Source organism: Phalangium opilio, unplaced genomic scaffold (assembly GCF_054372755.1).
Source record: "Phalangium opilio isolate 3A_F unplaced genomic scaffold, DU_Popi_V2 ptg000094l_1, whole genome shotgun sequence".
Classification (NCBI taxonomy): domain Eukaryota; kingdom Metazoa; phylum Arthropoda; class Arachnida; order Opiliones; family Phalangiidae; genus Phalangium; species Phalangium opilio.
The window spans coordinates 2,138,954-2,151,683 of record NW_028324199.1 but is presented as its reverse complement, the minus strand read 5'-3'; the positions used below and the strand labels follow the sequence as shown (position 1 = coordinate 2,151,683).

The 12,730-nt window shown below is 37.3% G+C and overlaps 1 protein-coding gene across 1 annotated transcript; it reads left to right on the top strand.

Moving 5' to 3' along the window:
- The first annotated feature begins 645 nt into the window (after positions 1-645).
- Positions 646-2,272, top strand: LOC149637892 (uncharacterized). Its single transcript, XM_089850799.1, has 3 exons — positions 646-1,035; positions 1,683-1,852; positions 1,918-2,272. The coding sequence occupies exons 1-3, from the start codon at positions 1,015-1,017 to the stop codon at positions 2,270-2,272; spliced, it is 546 nt and encodes a 181-aa protein (XP_089706925.1). The 5' UTR covers positions 646-1,014.
- Positions 2,273-12,730: the final 10,458 nt, after the last annotated feature.

Here is a 12,730-nt window from a genome sequence, read left to right as displayed (position 1 = left end):
ACGGGTAGTCCAAGTCCGCAAGTCAATACCTTATCTTAAGTTCTAACAAATAATAATCACTAACCACGATTACACTAAGGCTTAGCATAGCCAAATCAAAATTAACATAAACTAGGACCCGTCGGTCCTGGCAAGTTCGCCATTTATGTAACCACGCTTGCGAGATTACTAAACTCGCCCCACGTGGCCATAAAAGCTTTGGCTATAAGTAAGAATAACTACTACCAGAAGTAAATAGGGGAAGTACGTATTCGTACCTTTAGCTAGTGCAAGTCGTCCTTCTCTCCCAGAAACAAGCTATCGCTTTAAATTGGCCAATCAGAGATAGGCAGAGAACCGATAGAAATTTTTGAAGGTGCGCCACAATACCGTGAGAAACCGAACTACAGAGTATAGACGACGATTTCCGTCCTTCTTTCGCCCGGGTAGATTGACATTGAAAGTTATCGTTCAATTAAGAGTTAAAAATGGATAGTTCTGTCCAGTGTAATTTAGTATATCGTGAAACTAGTGACAAGAAAAGCCAGACAAGTTTTAAAGGCAAAACGAAAGGTATTCAAGTGGATTTTTCGCCAAATTCGAGTGACTCGTTAAGCCTCGGCCATAGTAAACTCAATAAGTCTAATATAAAGACACTACCAGAAGGATCAACAACCTCTCTGAAAGAAAAAACCCAAGAGCTTAATGGTGAAACAAATGAGCTAGCTAAAAATGCCTCTGAATCTCAAACTTTAGTGACAATAGGAGTTGTTGGGGCTTTGCAACAACCAAATCTGAACTGTAAAATATTCGCGGATTCTTTCGGTGTATCAAATTTATCTGAAACTGAAACATTAAGTCCAGCCTCCGGTAAAACTATAAGTGAATTTTCAGACATTAGTGAGACTGCTTTAAGAAATCAAAATAAACGAAAAGCTTCAGATTCCGTAGAGAAGCTGAATACTCGAGCAGCAGCTAAGATTCCCTGTTCAGATAATCGTCAAATAACAAATGAGCGTCTTCAGGGAGTTTTAAATGTCATTAAAGATAGAACAGGTGGGTTAAACTTTTCTAATCAAAAATATTTCGCTTATCTAACAAGTCTTATAATTATTTCATCAGATATTGACCATATTTTGCAACATAACAAACACAGCTCAGTTTCGTGTTTGGAAATTTGGCGTAAAGACTCTCTTCAAGATATTGGGGGTTTGCATGAAGTTCCAGTGAAAATCAAATTTTCCTCAGATGGCATTGTTTCTGTGGTTTTAGTTTTTAAGCCAGTTATTCAAGAAACTTATTGGGATTCGGAAAACTTGGCCATCGATCCAGCGCCTGTGTTTAGAGCACTAAATTATCTTTCTGAAGCAAACACCTTCAGTAAATCGAGAATATCCATATTACAGGGTTCTTACACGACCGTGAACACCTCGAAATGTCTGGGAATTTCAAAACAGGCGGGAAATGTCAGGGAAATTGATAATAGGCCTAAAATGAACGGGGCAAATCTGTAAATGTCTGGGAATTTGAAAACAGGCGGGACGTGTCAGGGAAATTGATAATAGGCCTAAAATGGACGGGGCAAATCTTTAAGAGTCTAGGAATTTCAATCCAAAGATTTTGTGCGAACCCTGTATTATTACCTGGCGTGTACATTTCTAGAAAAGACAACTAATGTTTACAATTGGTTACTACTTTTGCAGGCCTTTCATTTCGGAAAACCAAAGAGTTTAGAAATTTTACACCATCCTTGCGAAAGACAGCAATCTAAACTCTGTCCAATTTTGTTCAGAATACCTAAAATAAAATCTTCTGTTTCTGCATCAGGTAGTCAGAATGGATTTATGTGCCCAAAATGCTCCTCGTTAGATAAGTAAGTACTTAAACTCGTTCTAAACTACAATTACTAGACATATTTTGTAATGAAACTTATTTCAGGTACCTTAGACATAGAAAGAAAGCTGTGGATGTAACACCAAGAACTAAACTAAAAAGAAGACACATCAGTTCCAAATTCCCTATCCAAGATTTAATACCAAAAAGTAGAAACATACGAATTAAGAATTTACGCAATCAAAGATATCGGCTAAGTAAAAGAATTCTACAAATGGAAAAAGATGTCAAGGAAAACGCCATAACTCTTAATACTAAACAAAGTTATGAATTAGCTCAAATGCTTAATAAAATTAATTTGAATCACAAAGATGATTTTATGAAAGCCATTTCCGAAGTCAAGAAACGGAACCCTCTTCTATCAAAAGCGTTCAAGATGTCTTGGAAGACCGATAGTTAAAACAACAAGTTATCCACATTTTTAAAAGACCAAGAGAAACATTCAGAAACTAGGAAGGGGAATACTTGGAGCCCTCTAACTTATCGTCTGGCCCTCACCTTGTACTCAAGATCACCCGCATCATACAGAGCACTGAAATTTCTGCAGATTTTTAATTTGCCAAGTATACACACTATTCAAAAGAAAGTTCAGAAGATGAAATGTGACGCGGGTATAGATATTGAATATCTTTTAAGAGAGAGCGAAAAGTTTAAGACTAAGTTCGATACTAATATAGAAAACGAAAGACCGCCTCAAGAAGGTTTCCTAGTATTAGACGAGGTCAAGGTAATTGGTAAAATGGTGTGGAATGCAAATACCAACGAATTTATTGGATTAGCTATGGATAAGGAGAAGATACCGTCGCTACATAACTTTTATAAAAATACGTCTGTAAATGAGTGCTTAGCTGCCCAGTACGTTCTTCAATTCATTTGGAGATGCGCTGGACAAAAATTTGACGTAATTGGTCCTTATTTTCCAAGCCACGTACCCTTCACTCACGAGGAATTAACAGTTCTGACACAGAAAAGCATATTTGCTTTCCAATCTGTTGGATTTCTTATATCAGCAATTATTTGCGATGGCGCTAGCTCCAACTTGACCATGATCAAATCCAGCCATGGTGTAACTGGTCAGTACTCTTACACATCTAGAGAAGATGGAACTTTAAACTTTGATGTTGAACCAAGATTTCGAAACCCATTATTGCCGCACCGATGGATCTATTGGATCATCTGTCCCAGCCACCAATTAAAAAATCTCATAAATGTGCTGAGTCATTCAAAAGAAGGTGGCACAAGATCATGTGAAAAAGGCAACATTGGCTTCGGTTGGAAACAAATAGAAGACGTTGAAGCAAGAGAGGATGAAAGAAAGAAAAACCTTGAGCTTTCTCAAGTGAAAGGTTTACGTCACGCATATATTGAGCGGGACGCATGGACGAAGTTAAATGTTACGCCCGCAAGGATACTTCAACAGCTGCCATTTTTGAGTGAACTTTACAATTATGTCAACCCAAACACAACTTTTCTGCCACTGCATGCTGTGGGTGACAAAAATAATGCTATTTGTGAAGAAATACAAGCACCCCATGATGAAAAGGAAGTCATGGCGTGCTATGACTTCTTAACAGCATGCCATTACTTATTTGAAGCTGGCTTTCTTTCTCACAAAAAGGTACACTCTGTCGAAAGCGAACCAGCCCAAAACATTTTAAAAGGTTTCAAATACTTTGAAAGCTGGGCTACAGAAACCCTTAAAAGTAATAAAGATTTGTCAGGAAAAGATGGAAAGACCTTCTTAGCTTGGCAAACATGGGATCTGTTGCGTGTGATGGTATTTGGATTTCTTGGGTTTGCTAAAGACTTTCACCAAAGAAATCCTAGTTTTTATGTCTATCCTGTCAAAGTAAATGGCAGTGTAGCAGAATCCTTTTTTAGCCAGTTACGTTTCGTAACAGCTGGCAAACTAACTAGCATAAATTACAAAACTGCTCGTAGATCCATCCTTATCAGTGCTGACATGAAAAGCCCCAAGAAAAATGAAGTTCAAACTGGCGAGAATGCTTACAGAAACATCGAGTTAAATGTTTCATCTATATTAGATTTGCCAAATGTAGACAAATGAACTATGAATAAATAATTTTTTTTAATTTGAACAGTGAAAAGACAGATAATTTGTGGTAATGTCTTTATTGTGAAACTCATAAGTTAACACACGATAGAAATTATCTTGTATCACACTTCAGCTATCACAAACTCATAACACACGATAGAAATTATCTTATAATCACACTTCAGCTATCACAAGTAGACTAAAAACATTCAACCATTTTGTTTTCTAAAATTCTTAATATTTGGCTTACAAGCTAGGAACATTAAAAACTACATCAACTAATAAATAAAATCCACTTAAAAAATAGGTTTTCGAATTCTTCCTCTAATTGAGGCACTTTTGGCGTTGGTTTGTTCTACTAAACCAGATTGCGTGAAATTTCTTTGGCTTGAAGTTAATGTAGCTGATTTAGGTTTGGGAGAGCTTAAACGTTCTTGTTTTTACGGTTCCGACGGACTGAAACATCGGTTCCATAAGCGCGGTTGGTTCGGATCGGTGTTGGTAGGTGAAAAAATAGAAAACGGTACAAACGGGTAAAACTTAACAGAATCTGATTTATTCTTTCTTTAAGAGTTAAAATTTCGCACTTGATTTATTTAGTTTCATATCTAATTCACGCACAGTTTATTTTTAATTTCTGGTTTAAATTCGCACAAAATTACGCCTTATAAAAGCACTAATTTTCTTATTATTCTTAAAAAATGCACACAAGTTTCATCTATTTCTAGGGCTTTTAGGACCAAGCTCGCACAAAATTTAACTTTTTATTTCTAGGGCTTTTTAGGGCCAAGCTTGCATAAAATTGAACTGTTTATTTCGAGGGCGTTTTAGGGCCAAGCTCGCACACAATTTAACTGTTATTTCTAGGGCTTTTTAGGGCCAAGCTCGCACAAAATTTAACTTTAAACCACTTACAGGTTGCTCAGTTAGTCCTTTTTCTTGGGCCTTTTTAAGGGGGCCTAGCGCGCTCACAAATTTTCTAGCCAACTTATTTGTTGGACTGCTCGAGAGATTCTACTTTATTCTTTTATTTTTTGGTAGCTACTATTTTTTTTCTTGGGTGTATTTTTGGACCCACAATTCCTTTCTACAAGGGGCTTTTTTTTCTTGTTGGCTAAAATTCTTAAAAAAACACCTGTTTTGGGCAAACATACCCGCACTAGCACTGACGTAGGGGTTTTTTTTCTTTTTATCTACGTTGAAGGGTTTTTTACAGTTATTCACCGATTGGAATAGAGAAAAACATGTTTACAAAGGGAATGTCGAAAACGACTTGAAAGGAAATGTACCAAAATAGCACCGTGACAAATTTTAAAAAATATCAACAATGGACATTGCTCTAAACACTTAAATTTTCACAAAATCATTCAATTAATAATCAAAAATGTCTTGATTAGAATCAAAACCTAAAAAGTATCGATAAGACTGAGGTTATCACTTGTCTGAAGGATCAGATATTAATTTTTCTTTTTAATTGAAACTTAAATGCATGCTTAAGAAAAAACAACGTTCCATTACCGTTTTCCGTTGAAATAAATTATTTTACTGGTAATCATTTTCAAAACTTTACTTATCTCGGCTTTTCGACCACAATTCTATTCCCCGAAAACATTTTATCATTACATTAATTACTTTTGGGAGAGTACGTGTATGGTTTTGCGTTTTAAAAGGTTCCTAAAGACGTTACATCCCCATTCGTGACCGGCACGCTTCGCAGTGAAACATTTTAATTATTCTAAAACCAATGGCGCCAAATTCAATAGGGACAGTAAGATTATTACTCGCGGTTTTGCAAAATGATGTAATATCAAGTGTACTTAAGTCAACCGTCGTATTGTTCTTTCTCATAGTTCAGGGCATGATTAGTGTTACTGCCCAATTTATCTCTCTAGTTTCTAACAATGGTTAGAGACTATTTGATATGTCACGGCACAACGTTATATACATTTGTAAATTCTAAGTAGCACAAAAGGAAAAAGAATCCATTTTTTTATATTTTGGTTTGAAATAAATAAATTCATGATAGTTATTATAACGCACAGAAATTCAAGAGAATGGCACCGGTAATGAGCAGCAAAAAGAGAGGAAAGTTTGCTTCAAGTTAGCAGAGGGACATAGTAGTGAAAATAGTTATCTAGAATTTTGTTCGTTTAAACCTTATTTTATCATGAAAAATTCAAGTGAGGAGGCGGCACTACCTAGAAAGATTGATTTTGGCAGATAACAGCGAAAAAACTATGTTCTACACACACTGGGACTATGGGAATTTCAGGGCCACTGGTCGCACATGATGAAATTTCAACTCCAGTTTACATCAATTCTCCCTGGTCGTGCTAGTAGCAGGTTAAGCTATAGTTTGCTCGGGTCCTGTTAGTCTCGAAAGGGTTATATAGTCCTTGTTACTTTTAAAAGGTTGTTGTCATGGCTAAACAGACCGCTATTACAGTTTTTTATTGTTTTATAGGTTATTTTGACACGTTATCTCCCAAAAGTAATTAATGTAATGATAAAATGTTTTTGGGGAATAGAATTGTGGTCGAAAAGCCGAGATAAGTAAATTTTTGAAATTGATTACCAGCAAAATAATTTATTTCAACGGAAAACGGTAATGGAACGTTGTTTTTTCTTAAGCATGCATTTAAGTTTCAATTAAAAAGAAAAATTAATATCTGATCCTTCATATCTGATAACCTCAGTCTTATCGATACTTTTTAGGTCTTGATTCTAATCAAGACATTTTTGATTAATATCTGTTCCTTCAGTCTTCATTTTAATTAAGAATGTTAAGAAACTTTTTTACATTTTCAAAATCTGCACTAAGCAGAAACATATATAAAGGGGACCATAAATTTAGCTCAATCAGACATTTATTTATAATGATACTTAAAAAAACGTAAATCAATAAAAGTTTGTATTCCTATTGTAATTAAAATAATACAATTTTATACAATCATTTATTGAAACGCGAGGTGCCCCCTAAAAATTCCAGAAATAGGACCAAATTGACAATTTTACAAAATTTATAAAAATGCTGATTTATGTCCGTTTAACATTTAGATCAAAATTGTCATAAGCGCAATATGAAATTCGGAAATCCTTAAAACTTCACAAAGACGATCCGATCAATTTCAAACTTTTTTCTAGCATAAACTAACGTCTGTTTGATATTAAGCTTAAAACCTTAAACAAAATATAGGCAGGGCTACCCTAAAAGTTCACAAAAGTGATCCAAGATTGTTAATACGCCTAAAAAGTGCCATCTTCAAAATATGTAGCCGGGAAAAGAGAGCGTGATCGAGTGGGCTATGCTAGTGGTTGGAAGTCGCGTGGGTTGGGACAGGGATAAGCAGGCGCGTAGGAACGTTTCGAATTTAGGGGGGTACAGTGTAAATGTGGATTTCGGCGCCCCCCCTCCCCAAGAAAACAAAAATGTCGAAAAATACATTTAACAATTAAGGTACTTTAGTTACAGTGAAATGTGAAATGGTGAATTATTATGATTTTCCAGAAACTGGTGGCCGATAGTTGTTGGTTGTGGATAATTTTCGGCACAAGAAATTTTTATCAATCCTCTCTGGATATGATTAGATAATCACTAAATGATTTAATCTTTTTGAGTAATTTTTTTCCCGTATATCAGGGCACCAACCCTTTTAGAGAATTTTTTAATACGAAAAATAGGATTACCTTCTCAAAATATCGGATTTTATAGGACCGGATTCATAAAACTAGAGGATTATATAGGACTCTTAAATAATAAGACCCATAGTGCGGATAATTTTATTTAGTGAGAATGTAAGATTCCTTTAAGTGCGTTATATCACATCTTGATCTAATCAAATACTCAAGGGCTCACACAGAAGACACATTCAGATTTACTTTTAAAAAAGACTAATGATTAAAAAAAAACAATAAGCAAAAAGAGACTGAAAATTACCAAATCAAGCTATTTAAAGGGTCAAGTAGGAAAAGATAATTTCCAGAGAAAACTAATTTTCAAAATTTTTTTTATAATTAAAGATAATTTAAAAGGCTGTGCTCTAATTGAGCTTAATCTGTGAACTTAGACATTTTAGATGAAAGGTCTTAGGCAAAGTTCAATTGGAACGCAGCTCAGAATACAAAGTAATTGATATACTTTAAAAATTATTTAAATTCAATTATGGAAGCATTGAAGGGAAAAATCTCCTGAGCGAGCGAAGCGAGCTCCGCGATTTTTTTATGTGACCAAATGAGATCTCGCTAATTCTACGTTTAAAACGTCATGCAACTGGGATTATAAATAATTACTTCAAAATCCCAAAAATATAGGACTTTAAAGGACGATTTGTGAAATTGTAGGATACTTTCTAAAATATAGGATTTTATTGGAATTATAGGATCTCTGGGTGTTGAAGCGTAAGTGGGAGCCACAACAAGAAGCAGACGATTAAGATGCAAAGACTAGGTTTCGTCCTGCATACTTTCTTGCTGCCATTGCCTTTAAAAAAAGGTTTCTCCGTGTCCGCTTTATTTTCACAATAGATCATTTCGGCATTCATCTCTGCGCAGGCACGAACGGTCTTCAGCGCCCCAAATTTGCGAAGCTGTCTTCGATAAGCTGAATAAGCTCTCTACCATTATATGCCTTACCCAAGACGGGCTTGGCTTCTACGACGGAAAACGGCGCTGCGCCTAATACCGAAATGGTCTATTCGCCTCTTTTTACTTCAGTATCATTTTGGCGCCCTTTGATTATAAATTTGGCGCCCTTTATGATCCATTTAGGCGCCCTAGTAAAATTTTAGGGGGGTACAATGTACCCTTGTACCCCCCCGTTCCTACGCCACTGGGGATAAGGGAGTAGAGATGGATTGGAAATGATGATGGGCGACCTGCGGCAAAGTATCTCTCCCAATGTACGTCGCACACGCCCCTACCCTTTGGTAGGTGATTGCTAAGTGCTGCCGCGTAGCGCCATTTTATTTGTATGAGAACTAGCTTCTATTTTGAAGATAGAGGGAGCCCCTTTTACAATTTAGTCCAGTACGACCCTACCTAACCGCTGAGGATGCTGGGAGGACTATGGTGCCGTAGGTGGGGGTACACAGGCAACGCTATAGGTATGGGGGTTTCCACTCCAATCCTCTCTTCTTCAAGGTTGGGACTCCAGGCATAGCCGACTCCATCACGCACTCGACAACGCAAACAACTCGCACCAGCGTGGGAAATCAGGCGGTGACACAAGGCAAATGACCAGTTTAAAAATTGCCAGGTCCAGTTCAAAAATTAAATCGGAGGGGGGTCAGTGGTCCACGAGACTACTAAGAAAGTTCAAGGGTAACCAGACTCCACACATTAAAATTCTAATATTTTAATTATCCACTTCTTTAGTTTAGCAGACGACGTTACGGACCAGTTTTTTTTATTCCAAGTCAGGAAAGTCACTGGCCTAATGTCCAGTTTAAAAAATGCTTATTTGGTCACGGGCCAGAAAACGCGACGCGAATGACGAAAACAACGTATTTTCCGACTGAGAAGAGGCGAAATAGCCCGGCCTCCTTTTACGTCCCCCTCCCTTGCATTTTGAAAGGGGGACTGGGACTATGGCGCGCGATTACTTAGGCATCTTATACCTTCTCCCTAGTGAACTAGATATCGCTTCTTGGTAAAACTTTATATAACTAAAAGCATGAGTTTATAACATATGTTAAATAACAAGGTTCATACAACTTTTGGAAAACAAATTTACATGAGATTTCCAGGCTTTTCCCCATATACTTCCCTGAGTTTTCAAGGTTTTTCCCGTATATGGAGTACCCTATGGAGCAAATGTTAACGAAGGAGGGAAGGGGCAAATAGGACTATTACATAATCAAAGGATATCCCCGTATCTCTAATATAACTAGAGTTAAGAGCTTCCAAAATTTTGTGCAATGTTAATCCTATGGAGGAGGCAAAGTACCTACAAGCACCCGGGGCAAGTATCTACAAGCACCTAAAAGTACCCGAGGCAAGTACCCGGAGCAAGTACCTACAAGCATACGGAGCAAGTACCTACAAGCACCCGGAGCAAGTACCTACAAGCACCCGGAGCAAGTACCTACAAGCACCCGGAGCAAGTACCTACAAGCACCCGGAGCATGTACCTACAAGCACGCACAAGTACCTACAAGCACGCACAAGTACCTACAAGCACGCACAAGTACCTACAAGCACGCACAAGCACGCACAAGTACCTACAAGCACCCCCAAGTACCTACAAGCACCCACAAGTACCTACAAGCACCCACAAGTACCTACAAGCATCCACAAGTACCTACAAACACCCACAAGTACCTACAAACACCCACAAGTACCTACAAACACCCGGAGCAAGTACCTACAAGCACCCGGAGCAAGTACCTACAAACACCCGGAGCAAGTACCTACAAGCACCCGGAGCATGTACCTACAAGCACGCACAAGTACCTACAAGCACGCATAAGTACCTACAAGCACGCACAAGTACGCACAAGTACCTACAAGCACCCACAAGTACCTACAAACACCCACAAAAGTACCTACAAACACCCACAAGTACCTACAAACACCCACAAGTACCTACAAACACCCACAAGTACCCGGGGCAAGCACCCACAAGTACCTACAAGCACCCACAAGTACCTACAAGCACCCACAAGTACCTACAAGCACCCACAAGTACCTACAAGCACCCACAAGTACCTTAAAGCACCCACAAGTACCTACAAGCACCCACAAGTACCTTAAAGCACCTACAAGTACCTACAAGAACCCACAAGCACCTACAAGTACCTACAAGCACCTACTAGTACCTACAAGCACCCACACGTACCTACTAGTACCAACTAGTACCTACGAGTACCCACAAGTACCTACAAGTACCCACAAGTACCTAGAAGTACCCACAAGTACCTTCAAGCACCCATAAGTACCCACAAGTACCTACAAGCACCCACACGTACCTACTAGTACCTACGAGTACCCACAAGTACCTACAAGTACCCACAAGTACCTACAAGTACCCACAAGTACCTTCAAGCACCCATAAGTACCCACAAGTACCTACAAGTACCCATAAGTACCTACAAGCACCCACAAGTACCTTCAAACACCCACAAGTACCTTCAAACACCCACAAGCACCTACAAGCACCCACAAGTACCCACAAGTACCTACAAGCACCCACAAGAACCCACAAGTACCCACAAGCACCTACAAGTACCTACATGTACCCACAAGCACCTACAAGTACCCACAAGCACCTACAAGTACCCACAAGCACCCAAAAGCACCCACAAGCACCTACAAGTACCCACAAGCACCCACAAGTATCTACAAGCACCCGGGCAAAGCACCTACAAGAGCTCAAACGCCATGTTTTTCTTGCTTAATATCCCTCTAACGGCGTGAATCACGACAAAAACGCCGTAAGTCCAATTTAAAAAATTAATAAAAAATGTCTTCGTGGACAAAGACTTGAAAAAGTAAATGATAAGAAAACTAAATGGAATGACCGAAGTAACAGATATTAAACTTTTTCTTTAAAGACATGATTATAAAACATCAATTATTTGAAAAAAAATACTTATCTTCGTTTTTTCACTAAAATTACATTTGCATTGTTTTCGAAAGACAGATTATTCATTCTATATATCCTTTGTGGTATTAACAGTTTTCGAATGAAAAGGATTAGAATAAATATCCGAGTATGGATATGGGTTATTTTTAAAGGTTTCTCTTTTCGAACTATAAGGCAAAACGTTGTTTAAAACGACTAAATTCAACCGAAGGAAGAAATTTTTTCTGTCATCATGATTGACATTTTAAACGTCGCTTTAGGGTGCTTTGGTTTTGCGCCTGCATTTATACGACCACGATTCAATTTGGGTCCCATTTTTTGGGTCGATGATTTAAAATGTTTTATAAATGAATCATTAAAATCTGGATAAAAGATATTATTAACAAAAAACCTTTGGTATATTTTTGAGTGCGTGAGAACTGTTTTAAAAGTTGTGATTGAATTAGTTTGGTATGACTTCAACTCTCTATGAGGAACACATTGTAGAGCAAACGTATAACACGAAACTCGTAAATGGACACCGACAAATGGTGGGCTGCGTATTTATTTCACTATTGGGCTTAGTTTCCAGTATTAAAACGTATTGTAGTTCAAATTAAAAGCTGCAATCCTTTTAAATATCACTAACGAGGAACTGTTTCTATCATGGTCTACACTGGAAATCTAGCTGTAAATATAAACGATGTCGCATGTTTCTGTTATATAGTAAATCTTTGACACGAAAAGAATGGAAAATTTAATGATACAAAATTTTTGGGCAAAGGTAATTTTGGTGAAAAAAACGAAGATAAGTATTTTTTTTAAAATAATTGATGTTTTATAATCATGTCTTTAAAGAAAAAGTTTAATATCTGTTACTTCGGTCATTCCATTTTGTTTTCTTATCATTTACTTTTTCAAGTCTATGTCCACGAAGACATTTTTTATTAATATCTGTTCCTTCAGTCTTCATTTTAATTAAGATTGTTAAGAAACTGTGGCATTTTCAAAATCTCCACTAAGCACAAACATAAATATAGGGGAGCGTAAGCATAAGGGACCTAATATTGCTAGTTAGTTACTAATGCTTTCAGGTACCAGTTAATCAGTTATCACCAATGAGATTAATTAATCACTGAAAACATCAAATTTTCATAATAAAATTATTTTGGCCTTTCCTTATCCCCTGGCTTTGAGCATTAAAATATTTAAAATAACTCTGAGGATTATCTAGAATCATT

Coding starts and splice junctions, on each gene's coding strand:
- LOC149637892 (XM_089850799.1), top strand. CDS start 1,015: ATGTCATTAAAGATAGAACAG. Junction 1,036..1,682: donor TGTCATTAAAGATAGAACAG/GTGGGTTAAACT, acceptor CTACTTTTGCAG/GCCTTTCATTTCGGAAAACC. Junction 1,853..1,917: donor AAATGCTCCTCGTTAGATAA/GTAAGTACTTAA, acceptor AACTTATTTCAG/GTACCTTAGACATAGAAAGA.